General features: G+C 42.4%; 1 protein-coding gene across 1 annotated transcript in view; it reads left to right on the forward strand.

The window, feature by feature from the left end:
- LOC142575015 (endothelin-converting enzyme 2-like) overlaps positions 1 to 24,950 on the forward strand; it is a 211,005-nt gene that overhangs the window by 86,481 nt on the left and 99,574 nt on the right. The window contains exons 4-7 of the mRNA XM_075683991.1: positions 294 to 416; positions 14,556 to 14,636; positions 16,742 to 16,869; positions 19,910 to 20,013. Of these exons, the coding sequence (XP_075540106.1) occupies positions 294 to 416; positions 14,556 to 14,636; positions 16,742 to 16,869; positions 19,910 to 20,013 (436 nt within the window). The remainder of the gene's footprint in view (positions 1 to 293; positions 417 to 14,555; positions 14,637 to 16,741; positions 16,870 to 19,909; positions 20,014 to 24,950) is intronic.

Below are 24,950 nucleotides of genomic sequence, written 5' to 3' on the forward strand. Positions count from 1 at the left end.
CTAGGCTGCGACAATATTGTTAAGTTAAATTCAGATTATGTCCTGTGCCAGGGATGCATGGTACAATGAATGTCCTAATGACATCTAAGAAAAAGCCTGGCTGGGGTATTCGTAGAATATCTGTTGGTGGTTTACTTGGAAAGTTTTCGGGATTGTATGTAGTAAAAAGACAAGGAACCCTTGGCCCTTCTGTGGTGGGGCCCAAGTTATTGAGTACTGCCAGATGTCAAGGAGGGCAGAGTATTACTCTCGATCAGAGAACATCTGGCAGCCAACCCTTTCCCCTCGTGCAGGTGCTGGGCAGCTACAGGGAGCTGATCGAGCATGTTTCCAGCCACCTGCGGGACGGCCCACCCACCTTGGCAAACTCTGTCCTGGCCGACACCATCATCAACTATGAGCGGCGACTGCTCGAGGTTTGCTACCATTTTTACTCATTGCTGTTCCAGCTACAAACTTATTAGATAAGCAAGAGGTGAAATTTTCCCATGTTTGGTTGGCAGATGGCTCTGTTGTCTTTCTGTCAGTTTGTATTGTGTAACTGCACATGATTGTGCTCCCATTACTTATTCTTTGTTATTCTTTGTGCAACCAAAATACCTGGTCTTATTCTTGCATAATAGGCAGCCCATTATTTTCTTATACAGTGTCATAGTAGTGGCATTGTGTACAGGCTTAAGTTTTGTTTGCTTCAACTTTCTCATTTGTAGATGTGCGAATATTCCAGATCTCAGATAAGAACTCAGTACTTCTATTTTGATTTAATGACTACGATGTTTTCAACAACTGCACGAGTTCAGTGGTAGGTAATTCAGTTCTTCATGTAACAGTGCATTCTCCGAATATTTATTTATTTATCTATTGTTACATGCTACAGCTCTGTAAGAGCTACTGCAGCAGTGTGTGCAAATGAGACTCAAGGACCCAATAACAGCACATGCAGTTAAGCAAGGAGAGTATGGTACTCAAGCCTCAACAAAATTTTTATGTTTGCAATAGTATGATGAAAAATGGGAAGAGCAACTCAAAACTTGAAGATTAGGTCAAGCATATGCTGAACGGAAGCTATTATATTCAAAGAAAAGAGACACATCGTGAGAGTTTAATTATGTGACACGATTTTTCGGGTGTACGAACATAGTAAATTTTTATACTGAATCGAATAGTGCCACAAGTGAGCCAAATTTAATCAAATATTCAATAGTTTTCAAATAATGAACAGCCATTTTCACAATAATTAAAAAAGAACCTTCACATGCTAGTATTCATAACGTTAGCAAGTTTTTGTCATTACATTGTGCTTTATGAAGCGATGATTATCAAAAACACAAATTGAGCATGAGGAACCACTTTGTTTGCACATACAGGGCTCTACGGAAAGAACAAATGATTGCTGTGTAGCCTTTAAAAGGTCTGGCTCCCTGAGCAATGCAGCCTGCTGCATCGCTCAGGGAACGATTATAAAGTTATAAAGTTGCCATATACAATTTATTTACGTATTAATTTATTTACCCCCAGGGTTCGCACATTACAGATGGGAGAGGCATATTACAGACCAAAATTAGAACAGTTCATACAATAGTAATGAGCATGAGCAATTGACCGATTTATACAAAAATGTACAGCTGCAATAAAATGACAAAAAACAACACAAGAAATGTAGCAGTATCATCATCACAGTTGATGTTTTGAAAAATTATAAAACTAGTGGAAAAATATTCATCTTTTCGGATAATGATTTTAAATCCAAAGGCCTAATGGAACAGGACACTATTCTATTCATTATTCAAATGTTTCTGATATTTGCACGTCCCTAAAGATTTGGATGATGTGGTTCAGTAATTAGCACACATACATAATAGTAAGACAGTGTCATGGACCATAATATCGGTTGTAGTGAGCGCTGCTTTGACATGGCCCTGTGGCGTACCAAGCATGCCATGGTACAGATGTTCACAAGGTGTGGCTGAACAATCGTGCAAGGGATGTCTACAGAACCTGTTCAGCAAATCTTAAAGACATCCACAGAGTAGCATTTTGTCACTGCCTAGCCACATGGCAGCGAATGGTTCTGTTACTACTGCTTCAACTCAGATCACTTGCTCCTCTGCATCATTAGGGATGTACTATCTGTCATATGTTAAATTTAAACACAATTAAGGTATAGTAAAATGAAATTAATTAAGTTTTACTTCCCAATGGCTGTGCGATGGGCCTGATGTGCTGGAGTCTTTAATGCGCAGTACTGTGACCTGGTGGTGAGCGAAGAAATTGGCTGGATAGTATACAAGTCGCAGCTGTCTGCATTAAGTTACGCTGTCATTGGGCTGTACAGCCAGTCCCATGAAGCCAGTTCTGGTTTTGTTTGTGTTCAGGCTGAATTTCTTACTTTATTTGGGTGTTTACTAGCAGAAAAGGCAACTTCATTAACTGACAGTACACTGTGTCTCATCTCATCGAAAGTGAATCCCGTGCTTCGCTTAATTGGGCAAAAAGCTCGCGCGCAAATTCCATTTAGTCTCTAAAACCTAAGGTAGCAGTGTGTTTTTTTTTTTTTTGCATTTATTTAATAACTGTGCACGGACAGAATTTTTGATGGTGAATTGGCACAGGTAATGAAAGGAAGGGTCATAAAGCAGTAGAAACTACTACAGAACATGTTGCTGAAAGGATAAGCGAAACAAGATCGACTGGGCTACTGGTTGTACAAACAGCCAGCAGCTACAGAACGAAGCTAGAAGGCTGTAAATAAAAAGTGTTTAAAGATCTGTTGTTGAATTATATGTTGCTGGGAAACAAATGAATACATACATAAACATGTGTACATGCCTCTTTATTTTCAATTAGTACATGCAACAATGCAGATATTGGGCCAGCCAGAGCCTCAAGGGCTTGAAATGTTGTGCTTGGCATACAGAAGAGAACCACTATTCACTTAATGAAGTTCATTTAAGAATAAAATAAAACAGTGCATTACAAAAAAAGAAAGGAAAGAAAGACATGAATACATAATGAAAATCATGTCATGTCCAAAAGCAATAAGAATCATCAGTGGACACATAGTTAAGGAACATTTTAAGCTAGAACTTGAATTTAAGGTAAAAAATGCTGAGGTTTAACAGATTGCAAATATTGGGAACATGATATTTACATATGCAATTCCCATATTGTGTTAAACAATGTGATCTTCTGTAACATTCCATTGGTCGGAGGCAGTGGGCTTGAACGAACAGTGTTTTGGACAGACTCGTCCAAAAGTTTTTTAAGGCAACAACTTTGGTGAGCAGAGAATCAAAATACGGGAGCATCCAATAATTAAAAATGTTGCCATGTTGCTTGATGTGCTGATCATATGGAATGATTGTCAAAAGGAACGTAATATAGGGCTTATTCTTGATAACAAACAAACGGAACAGTTGCGGCTGCATCGTTCTCTCTCGATAGTCTGCGTCTCAACGCCAAGGCTAGGGAGACACAATCGTGGAATTTACCGATGGAAACTGCCTGGAAGTTGCCCCATAAGCATATCTGTGTCCAGTAGTTCAACAGCAGCCAGCAACGACACTTAGCAGAAAAACTGCTCAGATTGAGTCTCGGTAATGCTATTGCAGCTTATTTATTCTTTAATAGTTTTATTAGTTTATTACATTGTTGTTAGTTCTGTGTTGAGGCACATTAAGTGAACAGCAGCCTGCCATTGCAGCTTGACGTGTGACGACACATGCTTGAGTGTGGCAGTGCAGCGAAACTTTGTCCAAAACTTCTTGTATGCAGCGCACGCATTCAGCCCAGAATGCCTTGCTCTTTTGGTGGTGGCAAGGCATGCTATACAAAGCCTCCCATTCACGAAATTCTCCAAAATTTTCGCCACACCGCAACTCGGACAAGCAGACATAGCATGGGCGCCTTGCGTTCCCTAGCAGGGCCTCAAATTTTGTACTGCCCAAACCAATAAGCGTGGCATGGAGAGCACTGTTGACCAGGGTCTCTGCCGCACCATCTAGACAGTGCATCACGCCCACGTGGCCCTGTAGTGCACCATCTGAAACCCTTGGACTTTGCAGGAAATTGTAGTAGCTGAGGTGTAATTAGCGCTGTAAACACAGACACAGGCCCTATCATGAAAGCCCGTCCTAGCACCACAGCTGGCCCCACAGGCAGCCTCATAGCCAAAGCCCCGACAATGATGCAAGAATGCATCGGACAGCAATTTATTTGGTTGCAAGAAAAGATTGCACATTAGGTGTCAGAAATCTTATGTAAAAGCAGGAAACTGTTCATCTCAAGCATCTCCCACATTAGGTATACAGCAGCACTGGATTTCTGTTCGCTTCTAGCACTTGCTACTGGGACAGGACATTAGTCTCTTGACAAGTCTCCTACATCTTGTTTCTTTAGTTCTCCAAAACAAGCCCGATGTGGAACAATAGGATGTGTTAGCATAAAGTTATTTATTGAGTTCATCTCGGTTGTCATTTGCTGCCCCATTCATAGAAGAGATCCATGGCTGGCTTCATTTTAAGATCTTTGTGACCCATCTTATAACATGACGCAGTGAATTGGGTTATGGTAACAGAAGCAGCAGCCAGGCATAATTGCCGAAATTGAGGTCACAGAAGTGTGGAAGCCTTGCACTCCAAAGTGAGCTTGAGTCAAGTTTTCAATAAGTGCAGCACCCATTGTTCAATCTTAGTGGTTTTCGCAGATGTCTCAAGTTCTTCCTTTTTTATCACAAGGTGTCCTCACTGCTTGTCTGCTGAGCCAGGTGGAAGTTGTCGTAGATCTTGCTTTCTTTATATTCACAAAGTTTTCACGCTGAAAAAATTTCAAGGAAAGAGCGGTCAGTCGCCTTACCCACCACCAATGCCATTCTTGCATTTAGTTTGAGTTCGGGCTTTCAGCGTGACCATGCCCTTCCGATGCAATACAGATTCGGCTCAGTTCCAGCTCTAGTGCAAGTAGGAGGAGGCTGAGGTTAGTCAGGCTGGGCTTTCGGACAACTCCAAGCTGGTTTCCCATTATTCGAACAGTGTTCTTTACATTGCTGCCCAGCCTTACTTTCTAATTGGAATCAGTGTGCACTGTGAAGAATGCCACAGCTGTCAGTGCACCCATGCATGTAATCTGCATAAGATAGCTTAACTTCTGTTCTTAAGTTGCTTACACAATGCTGCAACACTGGGGATTTGATAGCTGCAACAAACACTGGTAGTGTTGTCGTCTTGTGGTGCTTTCTTCAACCACAATGTGTTAGAAATGCTTTTTTTTTTCTCGTTGCATCATTGTTCTTGCAAAAAGGGAGAAAAGAAAACTAAATCCAGTGTATGCAAATGATTGTTGCTGCCAACACTTTCTCACTAGCTTGGTGCCAGGGCTTTGCACCATGACCGTGCAGATATAAACCCTTAAGAATGTAAAGGTATTCTTCTACTCATCACACCATGTGGGTGAAGCAGCACTGAACAGGATGACAAAGCAGAAAGAACACAAGAATGACTAGTCACTAACTCACACAACTTTCCAAATTATTGGAATACCACGGTACTTGCCATCGCTCATACATAACTCTGCCAATGCACTTATGCACATAGAATAGAAAAAGACGTTTTTTCTTAAATATTCTCATGTGAATGTAGGAATCATAAATTCTTTGTGTCAGTGGAAAGCATTGGAAAGAAGAATAAACAACCATCTGGAAAGTGTTCTGGGGCAATCTTATATACATGTGTTTTCAAACCTTCTTTTCAGAGACAAAATGCTTTGTCCAAGACCTGTATTTTGCACAAGTAATTCTTCTGATAGCACTTCTTTCTTTCCTGTGCTATCCCAGAGCAGAGTGGTTTGCAGAGTGGTTGAGAGTTTCCACGTATATATACGTATGAGTATATGTATACGTATATATATATATGTATATATATATATATATATATATATATATATATATATATATATATATATATATATATATATATATATATATATATATATATATATATATACTGCATATGTATGTACGTATGTTTGTTTTCATGGGTTTCTGTTCGCACTCCTGTAGATCACGAGCATGTATCCACAACTGCTAAATTGCATGTATTGCAAGTTCGGCGGCAAACGGGACATCAATAGGTTTCCTGCACGAAGTGTACAAACATTGTCTAGCTGATCACAGGCAGAAGCTTACGCTGTAGCTTAAAGGAGACGTCGTATAAGCGCTTGCCGACCACAGAACAAGGCCACTTCCAAGGTCACCTTTATTACGTGCAGCTCAGAACTATTGTTTGGCGGCCCGTCATGTCTCTGAGGATTTGCCTCTGAGTGAAAGTCTCTGTCAGTGCACCCTCCTCACATCCGACATCCCAGCCTTGTGCGGCGCATCAGTACCAGTTCCGTCTCATTTGGAAAGACTTCTCCGATTCATGAGACAGGCAGCCGAGACCGTGAACTGTTTGGTGTGCCTCCCTCCAGACGCGACTAGTGAACTTGCAGTAAGCGCTGAAAGTTTTTCATTTTATTATTTTCTTTTTTTTCCACATTAAGTGGTGTTCAATTCCATTGAAAATATATAGTGTATGTAGCCACGTTCATGGCTGCTTGCATACAGGAGACTCCGAAACCACGATGTTAGAAGCATTCAGAAATACTTTGCCGTGCCACCTGCCGCGATCATCAAAACCCGTATACTGTGGATAATTCAAGCAAGTTTTTAGGCATTTGAGATATACTAAATGGTCTTAAATTAACTCTACCGACGTGCCTCACGCTGACTTTCTAGTGAAAGCCCCCCCCCCCCCCTTAAAAAATATTGCAGTGCTAAAGAAAGACAAAAAGTGATGAGAAGGTTTGCAGTAGCACGCAAACAATAAGCAAAAAAAAAATAACATAACGACAACAGTTGCAAAGTTCACATACGGATTTTCACCAAGTAAAAAAATATGTCGCAGTTTGCGTCCAGTTATTTCTTCTACATTTGCACTTAGATTCGTTTTCGTGGGTTTCCGTTCATACTCCTGTAGATCACGAGCATGTATTCGCAACTGTGAATGGTCGTCGGTATGCCTGTAGGGTTTGCGTAGCCGAGTTCATGGCCATCTGCGCATGTGCGATTCCGGAACTATGAGGCAAGAACCGTTAAAAATCTTTCTATATTAATTACCCATCGCGATCAGGAAAACACATCTATCGGGGATAAATCAAAGAAGTTTTTAAGCACGTAGGGCCCTCTGTGTTGTACTTGTTGGCGATAGGGTAGCCTAGCTGCCTACAGAATTATCTGACTGTGCTATGTTGAATGCTTGGTTGCCACAGTCGGAAGTTCAAATCCTTCTATAAGTTTTTTTTTTTTTTTAATTTGATGATGGTGAGCTTGAAATTCACCTTTTCCACTGCACTACATCTGCAGGCTTGGAGTGACGCCTGACGCCCCCCCCCCCCCCCCCCCCCGGTTTTAATGTGGTTCGGCATGACAGAGAATTCGGGAGAGGAGGCGGTGCTGCTCTATTTCTTCAATCGCACCTTCACTTTTCTGTACTCCTTGCCCCACTTGATACTGAGTCTTTGTGGTGTAAAGTTCAACATGAAAATATGTATTTGATTATATGGGTCGTTTATCGTCCGCTTGGTTCTAATATTGCTCATTTACACAACCTATGTGAATTTTTGCATGGTCATAATACTTCATCCAATGTTATCTGCATGGGCGATTTTGATGCTCCTGGTGTTGATTGGTCTTCTATGTAAGTAAGCGGACACGAAGTAGCTATCGGGCAGGAGTTGGTCCACATTTCACTGTCCTGTGGCCTGCGCCAGATTGTTCAGGATTTCACTTGGCAAACTTCAGTCCTTGATCTTGTCTTTCTTACTGAATCTCTCTTTAATGCCGCTTACTTACTTACTTACGAATACAATGTGATTGATAGCATATCTGACCACAATGCTGTGTTAATTTCAGTTACTGGCATCATCCCTAAATCCCGCTATATCTACCGCACATTTCCTGACTTTAACTGCACTGATGAGTTAGCAATAACAGACGCCCTATGCGATTCTTTTCATGAGTTTGAACTAATAAGTGCCACTAGTGATACTAATACCCTGACAAGTTTCTTCGAAAATCTTGTCATTAAGTGTATTAACCTTTTTATTCCTTTAAAAACAAAGAAAACAAACACTGAAATTCCTTGGATGACTAGGGACCTTTTGCATTAATCACGTCGTGTGGCCAGATTACGTCGATCGAAACGCTCTGGTGACTCAACAAAACTCGTGCAATTCCATAGCACTAAAAAGGCACTCTGTTCTAATATGGTTGCCGCAAAAGAATTTTATTGCAGGGTAACCTTGCTGAAATTAATGATGGCTAATCCCCGAAAATTTTGGAAGGCTATTCTACCACCTGGGTCATCCTCGGACACGTTTATAATTAACAATGTTGCAGTTTTTGATTCGCAGCCAATAGCTTCTTTTTTTAACACCTGCTTCCACTCTGTATTTATGACTGATAACTCTGTGACCCCTGATTTTGATTCCGAATCGTACTCTCCAATCGACGATATATCACTGTCTCCTGAGGGTGTACTTAACTTAATCCTAAATTTAGACACCAAGACATCGAGTAGTCCTGACGGTGCAGCAGATATCTAACAATTATCTTTAGAAAATCTCTCTCAACCGCCACCCTTCCTCCCTCGTGGAAATTTGCTTCAATTCTGCCATTATTTAAGTCGGGTAACGTGCAATTGTTATTTAACTATAGGCCAATCTCCTTAGCAGAACACTCATCTAAATTACTTGAACACATTATGTTTAAACATATTATAGGACTTCTTGAAACTAACAAAATTTTATGCACTTTCCAGCATGGTTTTAGACATGGCCTTAGCACTATAACTTAACTGACAGAATTCATTCATGACATCAGCAGCTCTTTAGACACAGATTGATGCTATTCTTATAGACTTTGCAAAGGCCTTCGACACTGTCTCACACCCTAAACTTATGCACAAGCTGTTCGCTGTACTAAAGAATGCACCTTTGGTCGGCTGGATATCGGACTTTCTTTCCCATCATTCTCAATATGTATGTTTTAACTCTACTAACTCACCTTTGATGCCTGTTTCATCAGGGGTTCCCCAAGGCTCAGTACTGAGTCAGCTTTTATTCCTCCTTTATATTAATGATCTCCCCGTACACACCTCAGTTAAAATATGCTTTTTTGCAGATGATTGCATTTTATATCCTACCATTACATCTCCTACTGATCATGTTGTCCTTAACAATTATTTTTCTGACTTCTGTAACTGGTCCAAAGCATGGCAAATGAATATCAACATTTCCAAAACTGTCTCCATGTCCTTTACACGACGCTAATCCCCTTCCTTTTTTGCCTATGCCTTTAACAATATTACTTTAAATAGGGTCTTAGTATTCAAATACGTAGGTATCCTACTAACACATGATTTGTCATGGTCGAAACACATTAATGTCACCTGTAACAAGGCCCTTAAAAGACTAGGTTACTTACATCGTGCACTGCATCTTGCTCCTCAAGAAACTAAACTTCTTAAATATAAAACCCTCATTCGCCCCATCCTCGAGTATGGCTGCATTGTATGGAATTCATACAAACACTGTGACATCAAAAAACTAGAATCGTTGCAAAAAAAGGCAGTGCATTTTGTTTGTAGAAGATATGACAAGGAATTTTCGCCGTCTAACTCTCTTCCCCAACTTGGTCTCACTCCTCTTTGCAGAGCGTCGCAAAGTTAAATGCCTAAAATTCCTTCACATGTTAATCAATTCTCCTCGCCTCTCATCTCTAGATAACTATTTGCCTTCTTCCAAACCCTCATGTACGAGGAGTCACCATGCCCTAAATATCTAAACCTTTTTTACCCGCACTGATTCCTTTAAACACAGCTTTTCCCCATCAACAATTGAAGTCTGGAATTCATTACCGGGTAACATCCGTTAACTAACACTGAAACAATTCACGCAAGCTTGTTTATAAATGTTTGTGTTTATTGTTCATCCCACTCCTGCAATAGCCTCATTGAGGCTGCAGTATGAATAAATAAATAAATAAATAAACAATAAAACAAATAAATAATAAAAAATACATTGCGGAATAACAGCCATGTCCTCTGCTATAAAGGTCTGCGAGATGAGAAGTAATACGGGGTAGGATTCCTAATCCATAAGGATATAGCGGGAAACATTGACGAATTCTACAGCATTAATGAGAGGGTAGCTGTAGTCATAATCAAACTTAATAAGAGGTATAGATTAATGCTAGTACAAGCCTACGCTCCAACATCCAGTCACGATGATGAGGAAGTAGATCAGTTTTATAACGATGTTGAATTAGCGATGAGAAAAGCGCAAACTCAGTTTACTGTAGTAATGGGCGACTTCAATGCAAAAGTAGGAAAAAAGCAAGCTGGTGAACAAGCAATTGACAACTAAGGTGTCGATTCTAGGAACGCTAGAGGAGAGATGCTGAAAGAATCCGCAGAAAGAAATAAGCTTTGAATAATGAACACCTTTATCAGGAAGCGTAGCAACAGAAAGTCGACCTGGAAGAGCCCCAATGGTGAACCAAGAAATGAAATTTTCTTCATACCTTCTCCTGATCCCAGCATAGTGCAGGATGTAGAAGTGATAGGTAGGGTAAAGTGTAGTGATCATATGTTAGTAAAGGCTAGAATTCACCTCAATTTGAAGAGAGAAAGAGTAAAATTGATCAAGAAGAAACAGGTCAACCTTGAGGCAGTAAAGGTAAAAGCAGGCAAGTTCAGGCTGGTACTTGCAAACAAATATGCAGCCTTAGAACAGAGAGATGAAGATGACATAGAATTAATTAATGAAACCGTAACTAGGCTGGCTTCAGAGGCAGCAGTTGAAGTGGGAGGCAAAGCACCAACGCAACCCGTAGGCAAGCTCTCCCAAGCAACAAAGGACCTAATAAAGAATGAAAGTGTCCAACAAGACAACAACAAACTCGTTCTGCCAAACAAGGTTCCTCGCTGGGGTGCTGGTTGGTTCAGCCCTGGCTCGTGCTCCGTCCGCAGCGAAGGCCAACCTGGGTGACACAATATGTCCAACAAGAGATCAGATAGAATTCGTGGAACTGTCAAAACTGATCGACAAGGTGAAAATAAGTGATATTTGAAACTATAACATGACAAAGACTGAAAAAGCCATAGAAAATGGCCACAGCCTGAAATCAGTGAGAAACAAACTTGGCACAGAACAAACCAATATGTATGCACTGAAAGATAAGCAGGGTACTATCATCAGCAATCTCGAAGATATAGTAAAAGCAGTGGAAGAGCTCTATACTGACTTGTACAGTACCCAGAGGAGCCAAGATACCTCCATTAGACATAGTAATGAACAGGTTACAGAAACTCCTCCTATAACTAGCAATGAGGTCAGAAGGGCTTTGCAAGGCAGGAAACGAGGAAGAGCGGCAGGAGAAGATGGAATAACAGTCGATTCAGTCAAAGATGGAGGAGACATAATGCTTGGAAAACTGGCGGCTTTTTATACTATCTATCGACTGCAAGGGTCCCAGAAAACTGGAAGAATTCAAACATTACACTAATCCACAAAAAAGGAGACGTTAGAGAATTGAAAAATTATAGGCCTATTAGCTTACTCTCAGTATTATATAAAACATTTACCAAAATAATCTCCAATAGAATAAGGGAACAGGCTGGCTTCAGGATGGAATACTCTACAATGGATCACATCCATGTCATTAATCAGGTGATCAAGAAATCCGCAGCGTACAATAAGCCTCTCTATATGGCTTTCATAGAGTACGAAAAAAGCATTTGATTCAGCAAAAATAACAGCAGTCATAGAGGCATTACATAATCCAGGAGTACAGAGCGCTTACATAAATACCTTGGAAAATATCTACAGAGCTTCTACAGCTACTTTAATTCTACACAAGAAAAGCAGGAAGATAACTACAAAGAAAGTGGTCAGGCAGGGCGACACAATCTCTCCAATGGCATTCACTACGTGCTTGGAAGAAGTATTCAAGCTGTTAAACTGGGAAGGCTTAGGAGTAAGGATCGATGGCGAATACCTCAGCAACCTTATGTTTGCCGATGACATTGTTCTATTCAGCAACAATGCAGACGAGTTACAACAAATGATTGAGAACCTTAACAGAGAGAGTGTAAGAGTGGGTTTGAAGATTAATATGCAGAAGACAAAGAATGCAGAATAGCCGGGCAAGGAAACAAGAGTTCAGGATTGCCAGTCAGCCTCTGGAGTCTGTGAAGGAGTATGTTTACCTAGGTCGGTTAATCACAGGAAACCCTAATCTTGAGAAGGAAATTGATAGAAGAATCAAAATGGGTTGGATCGCATACGGCATACATTCCTGCAGGCATACGGCTTCCAGTCAGCTCCTGACTGGAAGCTTACCATTATCATTGAAAAGGAAGGTGTACAATCAGTGCATTTTGCCAGTGCTGACATATGGGGCAGAGTCTTGGAGACTGACAAAGAAGCTTGATAACAGGTTAAGGACGCGCAAGGAGTGATGGTACAAAGATTGCTAGACATAACTTTAAGAGACAGAAAGAGAGCTGTTTGGATCAGAGAGCAAACGGGTATAGACGATATTCTAATTGACATCAGGAGAAAAAAATGAAACTGGGCAGGTCATGAAATGTGCCGGTTAGATAACCGTTGGACCATTACGGTTACAGAATGAGTACCATTGTATGAGAAGGGGAACGCAGTTGAGGATGGCAGAAGACTAGGTGGAGCGATGAAATTAGGAAATTTGTGGGTGCTAGTTGGAATGGGTTGGCACAGGACAAGAGTAATTGGAGATCGCAGTGAGAGGCCTTCCTACTGCAGTGGGCATAAAACAGGCTGCTGCCGCCGCCATCGCCGCTGGCGTTGCGCAGAACACTCTGGAAAAGAGCCAGCTGCGCGCGTCATAGTTTGCTGCGTCATTGATCGTGCTTCTCGGTCTTATCCATCTTTTCAGAGCAAAATAAGCAACACCCTTCGCATGTGTGGGGTAGCCAAAGATTCAAGGAATGTTGAAGAATTGTAATTGTTACACGGTGGGAGGCTCAAATGACGGCGAAAACATGCCGGCGATATGGTTCTAATCATCAGCCGTAAAGCCTTATCAATGGGAGCAACAGTAGCAATGGATCATCGCCGTTCAGTGGGAAATTTCTAGTTCTCATCCTTTCCTTTGTCGTGTCAATGTTTTTTCCACTCAATCCTATTTAGACAGGTAAGCGACCCGTCTGCAGTGCAGCATGCGGTTTAAAGGCATTTCACTAAAGTTCTGAATGCCGTTTGCCGCTTTTTTACCGCATTGCACTAGCTAGGCAGCACCACTGCATGAGCGCATTGTGTTGTATGTTAAAGCTACTGAAGCTTGCAAGAACTGAAATTGTTGGTTTTATGCGGCCCAGTAAATCCTAGCACCAGTTGTTGCGCACTTCATGGTTTTGTATCTATTTTATGCTTGGCTTCACGCATGTTGAACTGTTGCTAGTTGCTTCATGCATAACTGTTGTTGATTTTTTTTAGGTACGAGGTTTCACCCTGGCTTCTTTTTAAAGGGCCTAAATCACGCTGTGCCTTATCGAAATGATACCAAGCAAGTGCTTCTTTAACAGCTTTATTCTTTTCACCTGAGGGCACCTTAGATATTGTGGTTTTTGGGGAAATATGTTTAGATAATACATAGTTAAGGGGAGAGGGGGGTAGGGCTAATAGTTGCTGCATGTGGTATTTTTGTTCCATTTTTGCTGAAAAGTTTGCGTCACGTTTGGGAAGTCATCACACCTCTATGCTGTCTGAGCAGACTTACCATGCCAAGTGATTTGTTTGTTTCACAACGTAGTCCTTTTTTGCATGTGAATGTTGTACTCAACTTAATTCTGCCTTATCATGCTTACGCCGCAGAGGACTAAATCGGGCCTTGCCGCCAGCGCTCATCTACTTTGACTGGCACTGCTCTGCCCTTAAATATATCACGTGGCACCTCTCTCTAGTGGCATTAAAAAAAGTACTGATATGTTGGTCAGACTTTAGCTTTGTACGTTTCCAAGCAGCTTCCTTGGGGAATTTAAAATTAAAATTTAAACTTTAATTTAAAATTTAAAACAAAACAGGAATTGCAGCCGCGAAGTTCAGCCATCCTTGCTGCAAATGGTTGTCATCTGCTACTGCTCTCGAGCGTACTGCTGGAAGCGCCCGCTAGGTGGCTATAATTGGTGCCTGTATAGGCGGTGCACTATGCATGTAGCAGTTGGCTATAGGCTACATATGCGTCTTTTATGGTATTGGTTGCAGCATAATTTAGCGCTTTGAATGCGTGCCTGAGAATACAATAGCATACTGATATACTTTCAGTAACCATGCAGGGGAGTCTTCTGGAGTTTTACTATTGGGCTCTTGCACAGCATGCACATGTTTGTTTGCCTTGGTTGAGGTGAAACCTGAAAGTTTGATGCAGTGGTGTCTGTTTGCAGGCACAATGTGTGCTAACTGTGTATTGTCCTGCGCAGCGTCTGCGTCCTCGGGAGAATGTCACCGAGCCGAGCAGCCTGCGCACCACTGTGGCGCAGCTCACACGCTTGGTTCCCATTGTGAGTGCCATTGCATTGCATTGCATCGCATTGATTCTTTGTTTGATGCAGCCAGCTTTCTGTGATTGTTTAAATTACTGTTCTCTACTGTTTGCATTTACAAAACCTTTAATTCACTGTCTAGACGAGGGTTAACTTGTGCCATTTTAGAATGTTCCACTCACCTTGAGGACTACAGGGCAGTGAACTACGATCTTGTAGCCAAAACCCACAGTGAGTTACCTACTATGTGAGGTCAGTGCATCTGATCCAATTCACAGTAACCTCACGCACTGAAATTTGTAAACGCTGCAAGCCTCACAGCATCTTCATGCACCTAGAAAGGGCCACTACACGAGTGCTTGTGTTATTTGTATTTATTTATTTATCTCATTACCATCACTTGGCATTACTGAGGGGGTAGGTACATATACATACAACCTGTAGTAGAATCAAACACATAAAGTTAATGGTATGAAACTAAGATGCCAAATTCAAAATATAGTTGGTAACGGCTGCCTTGAAGGGCATTGCATCTTGAATGCAGGTGATGAAAGGGCAAAGGTGATTCCACTTTGTGCATGTGTTAAGCAGAAACGAACAATAGAAGAATTATGCAGATCCAACATGGCTGTGGGAATGACTTAAAGTGAAGTTCGGGTGCAGATGGGACGACCACCAAAAGAAAGACAGGACGACACACTTGCATTTTGTGTTTCGTCTTGTCCTTCTTTTTGTAGTCATTCTGTTTGCGCTATACAGCCCGAAAATCCTGAACCAACAAGCCCAAATTTCCACTATTTTTAATGTAGCTTTCATTGTTGTTTTCGACGAACACTGTGATTTCATAGCAATGATTTGCAAGTATGGGGCAGACGATCAAGTTGGGCACATTTTCACCGGGCGATGCCTCCCTCAGTGTAAACATGTGGTCCTCAAATATGCAGATTTCACGCATCATGACAAAGAAATCACAGTGATGATATGACCACAATGGCATGACATGAGACAAGATGTTGGAATGACGACAGTGGGCTGATGATTATGGGATGACCATGACAGCATAACAATCACAAAACTTTTAAGGCAACATGACCACGGTGGTACGATGACAACAGCATGATGATGGAAACAAGAAAGGTGGACAAAGACAAGCGCTACACTCACAACTGTTTAATGGAAGGATAGAATCGTACATACCCATCCTCTTGTCACACATGCACACACCAAGCAAAAGAGAACAGGCACATGTACATCAGAGGTGGCTGTGCAAGATGTCAAAATTCGGCATCTAGTAATGAGATAGAAGGCTCACTTATATGCCTATCTCTATTCTTAATAAAGAGGGCTTAACATTTTTCAGAAAACATGTGTGCCTTAAAATTAACATAGCAAACATAGTAAATAGCCTCAGAAGAGTCAGCCTTGCAAACAGTGTGATCACAGTAGTTGCTACGAATCCGTATATTTACAGGCAACCCATGTTGAGAAGTTGTTCAGCCTATGCAGTAAAATCTCTCCGCTTTTTGAGGTACAAAAAGACATGCATCATTAAGCAGTGCAACAAGTGCATAGAATGCGTGCACAGGGTGGTGGTATATGACATCTTCCTATCTTGCGGCCATGTTTACTATAATCAGACTCTGCTCTGTGAGAATGAACATCTAAGAGAGCGAGATGACAAAATGTGAAGAAAATGCTGATGGACATTTAGTGCTGCACTACCATAACTGCGGGTGCAGACTGTATTTTGATAACTCCATTATGCTATAGTATCGTGATTCATAACAGTGTTGTTGCCTGATGCTAGAGGTTGTGGAAATGTAGCATGATTAAGCAGATTGTGTTAGTGCACCTTTGACATGGCTTACTAAATAAGAGGCGACATTTCTTGAGGGTGCACAGCACAGTAACAGCTAAAGTGTGGCTCTGCACTGCGTGATAGGGCTACATTCTTTTTTAACATAAGTGTATATGCAAATGTCGTTTTGCAATAAAATCGCTACAGGTTAGTGCTCGGGATTGTCTGTTGCTTTGTGTCCGCGTCGGGCTCACACTGCCTGTCCATCCTGGAGTTCTCAGGGCGAGGCTTGGTGAAAAGGGTGCGCCTATATGCTGGTGTTCAGGTCAAGTGGGAGCAGCTGCTGAGTGCCTACTTCCACGGCCACTCCATCGGCCAGGACACTCCTGTGCTGATAGTGCAGCCGCACTACTTCAGCGGCCTGAGCCAGATCATCTCGACCACCGACACCACGTGAGTGCTGCTCACAGCCACTTTGAGGGCGTCACTGGGGCATCGGAGCACGAGGCAGGGCATGCGGCTAAATTATGCAACGCTGGTTCGGAGCTGGACTTCATTTTGGAGACCAAGCAATTGTGTGTGCCCTGGTCAGAACGAGGTGGTACCAAACATGAGTGGAAGCTATAAAACAGTACGAATTACAATTAAAACATTGTTAAATGCTGCTTATGGCAGATAAGTTCTGCAGAAGCGTACAAGCTGGAGGATGGTTCATGAAAGGCAAAATTGTAGCCCACCTGTCTGAGCATGAAGCTACAAAGGAAACCCAATATGAATGTTTCAGGAAGGAAGTGTTTTGATCATAGATAGCGCTGCATTGGCAGGGCCACGAGAAGGCATGTGGTTGCCCCACCCAGTGTGTCAGAACGAAACAAAAACGAAAAACGAAAAAAAAGGCTATATTTTCGACCAGAACAAAAAACTTGACCAGAACATTATTTATTATTTTGCTTCGGAGTGAAACCGAAATATATTTTGTTGGATTTAAGATCAAGGGGAAAGTTGGCAATCTGGAACAACCAACATTAGGCACTGTCAGCATTAGGTGGGAATAAGGTGGGAATTAGTTGGGAATAAGCACGTATCTCGGGCAGACGCAGTGTGAGTGATAGCTGATTGAGGGCTCCACTAATCTAAGCCTGCCGTTTGCTGCACTCGCAGATTGGCATCGAAGCAAAACCTAGAACTCGTGCGCTGAAGATTTTATCATTTCATTTTCTACAGGTACAACGATTTATTACAGACGTTTACAGAAGTTGGTTTTATCAGAACAGCGGCCTCACATTTCAGCGAGTATATTCGATGGCATGCTACTTCAGAGATCATGCTCTGTGCCTTGACTCAAGGCACTAAGCATGATCTCAGAGATGATAATGCACTTGTTTAGAAAAAACAAATACTATGTTTTTTATCATTACTGTGCTTCGAAAATTTTTCGCATGCAAACCAATACCGTATCGAACCATTATGAATCTTTTCTTTTTTTTCGTTATGGAGTAGAACTGGAACTGAACATTTTTCATTGGAATGAAACTAAAACCAGAACAAAAAACACTTCATTCTGACACCCTGGCCCCATCTATATCAAGGGGCCCAGGGCGTGGGGCTAATAGTTCAGTTTGACCAGTTGAGGAGGCTGACCATTTTCTAATAAACATTTCTTATAACTTGTAAGAGAAAGCTTTGCAGTTAAAGAAAAATTAAGCCTGGTCCGGGGATCGATCCCGAGACCAGGATAAATCTTTCTTCTCTGCAAAGCTTCTTTCTGAGAAACCTTCATTCAGTTTTCATTGTAGCTTTGTGGTACAGTTGGGTGGATGACAACTTTCTCTTTGACAAGTACCACTCAATCTCTAGTGTGTGGAAATATTCAAACATTAAACTTTTATAAGCACCTGCTTTCAGCACACCAGATAGGATGGGGTTGCCGACACTCAGTGATGCAGAACTGTCGTACTTCTGCAAATAAGCTATGTGGTCGTTTCTCAAATTGAAATACATACAGCATCGTACTGTTTCATCTTTGTCTTCTGTATTCATTTGCCGCTGCTATACCTGTATTGTGAGCATTGCAATTAATTCCCATTCACATATAATGCAACTTTGAGACAATGGTCTCACTGTCTCAGGGATCTCACATCCAAGTCCCATCCCAAACCCAGGTGACAATTTTGAAGTGTTATGTAAGTGCATTAAAAGGACCATTTTATTTGCCACCACTTATTAGCCACCACTTGGCGCCTGCAAGAATCAACTAAAACAAATCGCATTCGATTTATAATTTGAAAAATAAACTAATGGCTACTAATTTTTCAACCATGAAATGTGTTTGCACTCTTATGGTGAAGCAGTGCTGTAAAATATTTGTACAATTCTTTCACTTGCTATCGTGCACAGTTAGTGGTTCGCTCTGATCTGTTGAGTCAGTTATTTCATTATATACCTTAAAAACACAGACAATTAAGACAAACAACACTAGTGCTGCCATCTGTTTTGTTTGTATTTCTTGCGCTCATTTTACTATTTTCATGTGCTGCCCATGCCACTGCTTGGAAGACTTAGTTGTCATTTTCGTAACGTGAGTGAACTGAAGTTAACACTGGACTGCCCAACGAGAAAAATTGCTTTGCATGGCGGCTTTGCACCATCAGGTCATGTGGTCATGGTCTGCAACATCTGCCATTTCAACAGCAGAAAAAGAAACCCTCCAAGTATTCAGTGAATCCACGTTAACATAAGAACTTAAAGCCAGGCAAGTTGGTGGGGATTCGTTATTAACTACTCTTATTATTAAATATTCTTCAAATGAATTCATTTGAAAGTCAGTGCTCTGTGTTCTCACTTTATTCTTGTCCTTTGTCTTTCAGTTGTGCTGCAGTTAATAATGAATGAACAATGGCTGCAACTGTATTTCCCTTAGCTCTATGGTGATGAGAAAGTACAAACAATGCACCAACAATGCGAATCCAAAATATTTTGGGAGTAATATGCTTTGCCTTTGGTCATGCATAAAGCCTTTCAGTTGAGAGTACCGCGTAGTTGTTCATGTTTTTCTTAATTATGCGAAAGCATTATGCGGCTCATGAAGCGGAAAATCCGGCGTTGGTGTGACCACATCCAAAGAGGCTATGAACCCTCAACCTTTGATGGGAGTCAAATCCACGACCTTTGGTGTTAATGAAGACAAAGTTAATCAAGGCACAGTTAATTAAGGTAGAGCTAATTAAGCCACTCGAACTCGCACTCTTTGTTGGGAGTTGAACCCTCAACCTTTGGTGGGAGTCGAACCAAGAACTAGGTGTCCCAAGAACTAGCTACTAAAAACTGAAAGAGCATAGGCATCACGCTGTGGTCACAGTGCTTTCGCATTCATCCACATAAGGACAACAAAGTGCCCCTTAAATTTTTTTGTCTACTGCTCAGCTAGTAAGATACGACAATAGATCTACACGAAGTAGCCAAAATGTTTATTCTTCTTCTTTCGTCTATGCAGTACACTGAACCACTACATGATGTGGCGCTTGGTGATGAAGTATGCACCCCACCTGGACAAGACCGTGCGGTCTGAGTATTTCCGTTTCCAGCGGCACATTTTCGGTGAGCTTTTTGCCAGTTGTTTTTGGGGTGGGCTGTTGCTGCCATTGCTCCTCTTGGACTTGGTCAGTGCCAGGGAGCCTTATGCCCTACGTTTTGCCGCTTGTCAACTGCAATGTTTTACAGTGAATCTGTGGAGAGGAGCTTTGCAACGGTTTTCGTGGGGCAGTGAAGACCGGCGTGTGATAGCATCACCATATCAAATGTGAATGCTACATGCCTTGAAACAGACAAGTCCACTTGTCGAAATGTTGGCTCCTGCTTTCACCTTGTTCTCGTTTTGATCATCATCTTGAATTTCCATCTCCCTCATTCCCCATGTTTTCCCTGGAATGCTACACGATGCATGTCGGAGCCCTAAGTTTTCTTTGAAACGTAATGATCTATGATTATGAAATTAAAGATAGCTTGCATATTCATATGTCATTCGAGTAGACAACAACTTATATGGATGATTTTTTTTTTTTAAACCAATAGTCTGTAATGTTGTTTCTCATGTCGTGTTATGCCGGCTCCACGTTGAACACCAGCTAATAGCTTGTGTGGCTGCCGTGGTGAAAGCTGATGCCTCAGTGCAGCAACACAGCCTGCGTGGGAGCATGGATGACACTTCGTCTTTTCACCAATTGGCTCCAGGCATGAGATGCCAAACTGGAGATATTTGCACGGGTGGTTTTGTCTTCTTGTGGGCCAGGGGTTTCCATGAGTGGCACTTTAAAGGGGCACTAAAGAGAAAAATTATCTGATCTGTACTGGTAAATTATGCTTCCACAATACCAATAAAGCCACTCTTGCTGCGAGAAGACGCTTGGTAAGCCAGGAAAGTTGCAACACCAAAAGACACATAGCGACGCCACTTTGAAATTCCCGCACCAGCCTGCCATGACATCACGGATTTTGATGCCGTCTGGTCAAACCTAGTTAAGCTTTTATCTGTAAAAATAGACTGCATAGACTGCATTCTAATAAAGCCAGACTCAACATGGCAAGTTTCAGGAACACTTACTGAACCACAACAGTTGAAACGCAAAACAAAAACAAAATTTGGAATCCGTGATTTTACACTGACATAACAACCTAAAGTTCTAGCGTGAAATTAAAAAATCAAAGCTTGCCCGCCATTTTCTCTTCTAAAAATCAACCTATTACCGCAAAATCAACGAAAGCATAGTTGTTCAAGAATATCTTATCAATCTAAACTGTGTCCCTTTAAGGTACTACAAGCAGCCAAACCAAATATTACCCCAACTCTTACTTGGACAGATTATTACATTACAGCTTGGATTTAACAAAATCTCCGTACGTTGTGGCCGTACTTCGGTAGTTGTTGCAGAAAGCCATCATGGCAGTGGCACACAAGACTTATCGCTGTGCTGTTCGCAGGTTCCAGTTGAGCATGTCTTCATTTGGGCTCACAGGGTTGCATGTGAGTGGGAATGGACTCGATCTTCTTGTAAGTTGAAAGCCACCTTTGAATCTGACAGCATTTTCCTAAATCGACTCATTGCTGACGTACAGTTGTCAACCAATAACTCGGACCCGGTGCGGACGACCAAAACATACTAGTCAGAAGTGCCCAAAAATATTAGACGAAACCCATTTCACTATGACTGTCGATAGTAATGTGTTTAGCATTGAATCAGCATAGCGACACAACATATTGCCACTGTCGAAACGAGTTATGTGCGAGGCGTTTAAATGCAGTGGGACTCCCCTTTGGCACTTCCCTTAAGAACACTAGGGGCCATCTAGCACTGCCCCCATAAAGTCTGTGCATTGCCTCCGAAACGCATGGTGCGCCAGTGTGCGCGAACGCATCAGGCAGACACGGGGCTCCTCTCTCGTGCTCCTTTCTGAACGTGCTGCACCACGTAGTGGCACAGCCGAAAAGTCTGTATGTGGCCTTCGAGGGCCTCCGACATGAAAAGCGTGGCATGGCGGTGCCTGCGAATGCCGAGCATTGTTCTTTCACTTGCCACACACTCAGTGGCACATGCTTAGTGACCAAAGTTGGCAAGAAGCTCATTGTAGAGCTGCACATGCCCAGTACATTCCTGCTGCAGCTCACTAAAGCATTGGCACGAAAAGACGTTCATTGAAAAGCGGACATGCTCAGTAAATTTGTGGCAGAGCCTGCTAAAGTGTCGGGCGGCCATCCTTAGGGAACCCTTGCAATGTGGGTTCAATTCCGTTTGGCATGGGAGTAGTTTAAGGGATCTTTTTCATCATTTTAGAATGGCACACTCCTACTGACACACACCTAGTTAACCAAGTTGGCATCAGAGACCTTCATTGACAAGCGGCACACTCCTACTGACAGACACCTAGTTAACCAAGTTGGCATCAGAGACCTTCATTGAAAAGCAGCACACTCTTACCGACACACACCTAGTTAACCAAGTTGGCATCAGAGACCTTCATTGACAAGCGGCACACTCTTACTGACACACACCTAGTTAACCAAGTTGCCATCAGAGACCTTCATTGAAAAGCAGCACACTCTTACTGGCACACACCTAGTTAACCAAGTTGGCATCAGAGACCTTCATTGACAAGCGGCACACTCCTACTGACAGACACCTAGTTAACCAAGTTGGCATCAGAGACCTTCATTGAAAAGCAGCACACTCTTACCGACACACACCTAGTTAACCAAGTTGGCATCAGAGACCTTCATTGACAAGCGGCACACTCTTACTGACACACACCTAGTTAACCAAGTTGCCATCAGAGACCTTCATTGAAAAGCAGCACACTCTTACTGGCACACACCTAGTTAACCAAGTTGGCATCAGAGACCTTCATTGAAAAGCGGCACACTCCTACTGACACACACCTAGTTAACCAAGTTGGCATCGGAGACCTTCATTGAAAAGCGGCACACTCTTACTGACACACACCTAGTTAACCAAGTTGGCATCAGAGACCTTCATTGAAAAGCAGCACACTCTTACCGACACACACCTAGTTAACCAATTTGGCATCAGAGACCTTCATTGACAAGCGGCACACTCTTACTGACACACACCTAGTTAACCAAGTTGCCATCAGAGACCTTCATTGAAAAGCAGCACACTCTTACTGGCACACACCTAATTAACCAAGCTGGCACCAGAGACCTTCATTGAAAAGCGGCACACTCCTACTGACACACACCTAGTTAACCAAGTTGGCATCAAAGACCTTCATTGAAAAGCGGCACACTATTACTGACACACACCTAGTTAACCAAGTTGGCATCAGAGACCTTCATTGAAAAGCGGCACACTCTTACTGACACACACCTAGTTAGCCAAGTTGGCACCAGAGACCTTCATTGAAAAGCGGCACACTCCTACTGACACACACCTATTTAACCAAGTTGGCATCAAAGACCTTCATTGAAAAGCGGCACACTCCTACTGACACACACCTAGTTAACCAAGTTGGCATCGGAGACCTTTATTGAAAAGCGGCACACTCTTACTGGCGCACACCTAATTAACCAAGTTGGCATCAGTTACCTTCATTGAAAAGCGGCACACACCTACTGGCACTTGCACATTGACCCAAGTTAGCATCAAAGAGGTTAATTGAAAATCATTGCAGGCCGAGTGCCACATACCCATTGCTCCAAGTCAAAAAGTTTCTTCGAACACCAGCGCGTACCCAGTCCCGCATTTACTGTGACCCATGTCGGCACGAAAGAGGTTCGTTGAGGAGTGGCAAACGTTGTGACATACTCCGTGCCCAAAGTTGTTCTGACGGTTTCGAGCCCTGTTCACTCAGACAGCAGCCCGATGTGCTACCTGTTCGACAGCAAACTACCCGGTGACCCAGGTGGGCCGTAAAACGATTAGATAGAAACATACATAGATAGGAACATACATAAATAGATAGTTGGCTCCCGGAAAGTGCATGAGGTACCCTAAGAATCTCGAACGCATTAATACCGGATTCGCCCAAAAATAAGCTACTTTATTTCAATAGTGGTCAAAAAAGGTGTGCCGTATTTTATTGATCGTCACTTTCAGAGATACATTCAATTTCGCGTTGTGGCACAAGACACACTGGTGTCTAGGAACGACGGCATTGGCACAATGCTAAGCACACTATCTTTCACCTGACTAGTGCAAGACGTGTCGGCGTCTATGAGCAACATCATTATTCGCATGACTTGGCATGCGTAGCGATTTCCGGCACTCATCTTGGCCGTGGCTGCACGTGGCTGTAAGCATGGTTGAGCACATACACAGCCATGCACCCTGCTTTAGAGGTAATCTGCCACGTGTACAAAGAGCGGGCATGCTGGGGCGGCATGGCATCGTGTAAGCTGCCTTCCCGCGCGTTTAATATTGGAGGATGTGTAATCTTGTGTTTCGGTCACCCGTTCCAGCAAGAGCAGACGGAGCATTTGCTCCCCACTGCCAGCACTTTTCGTGATACCACCGCAGCACTGCCCCTAGCCCCACTTAATGTATAAGGACGATCGAAATTTCTAACTCCTTAAAGTGCATTGTGCAATAATTCAGACTGCACAATTGCGTGCTAATGTGGCCACCAAGTCATGCAGATATTTTCGTTGTGACACACCACTGGCATGGTCATCTGCCCTGTCGCCAGAGTTCCGCGAGACCAAAACTAGCAAAGCCCAGTCCATATAGTAATTGCTGATTTGGGGCATGCATTGACTGTACTTTTGTCTATCTGTAGTGACAACATGACAATGGTTGAAATATGATAGCATTAGCCAGTGCGAGTAACGCTATCAGCCACAGGGGTGGAGTGCACGCAAGAGCATGGCTGGCTTCGCTTAATTCATACCACCGATGTGACGATATCGTCGACTGGCATGAAACCGTGTCATTCGCCGCCAACTCCCAAATTGATCAAAATGAATTGTTTTCTCATTGAAATTTGCTTTTTTCGATTGCACAATAATTCAGAAAATTCTGCGGCTC

Source organism: Dermacentor variabilis, chromosome 3, assembly GCF_050947875.1.
Source record: "Dermacentor variabilis isolate Ectoservices chromosome 3, ASM5094787v1, whole genome shotgun sequence".
NCBI classification, from domain to species: Eukaryota; Metazoa; Arthropoda; class Arachnida; order Ixodida; family Ixodidae; genus Dermacentor; species Dermacentor variabilis.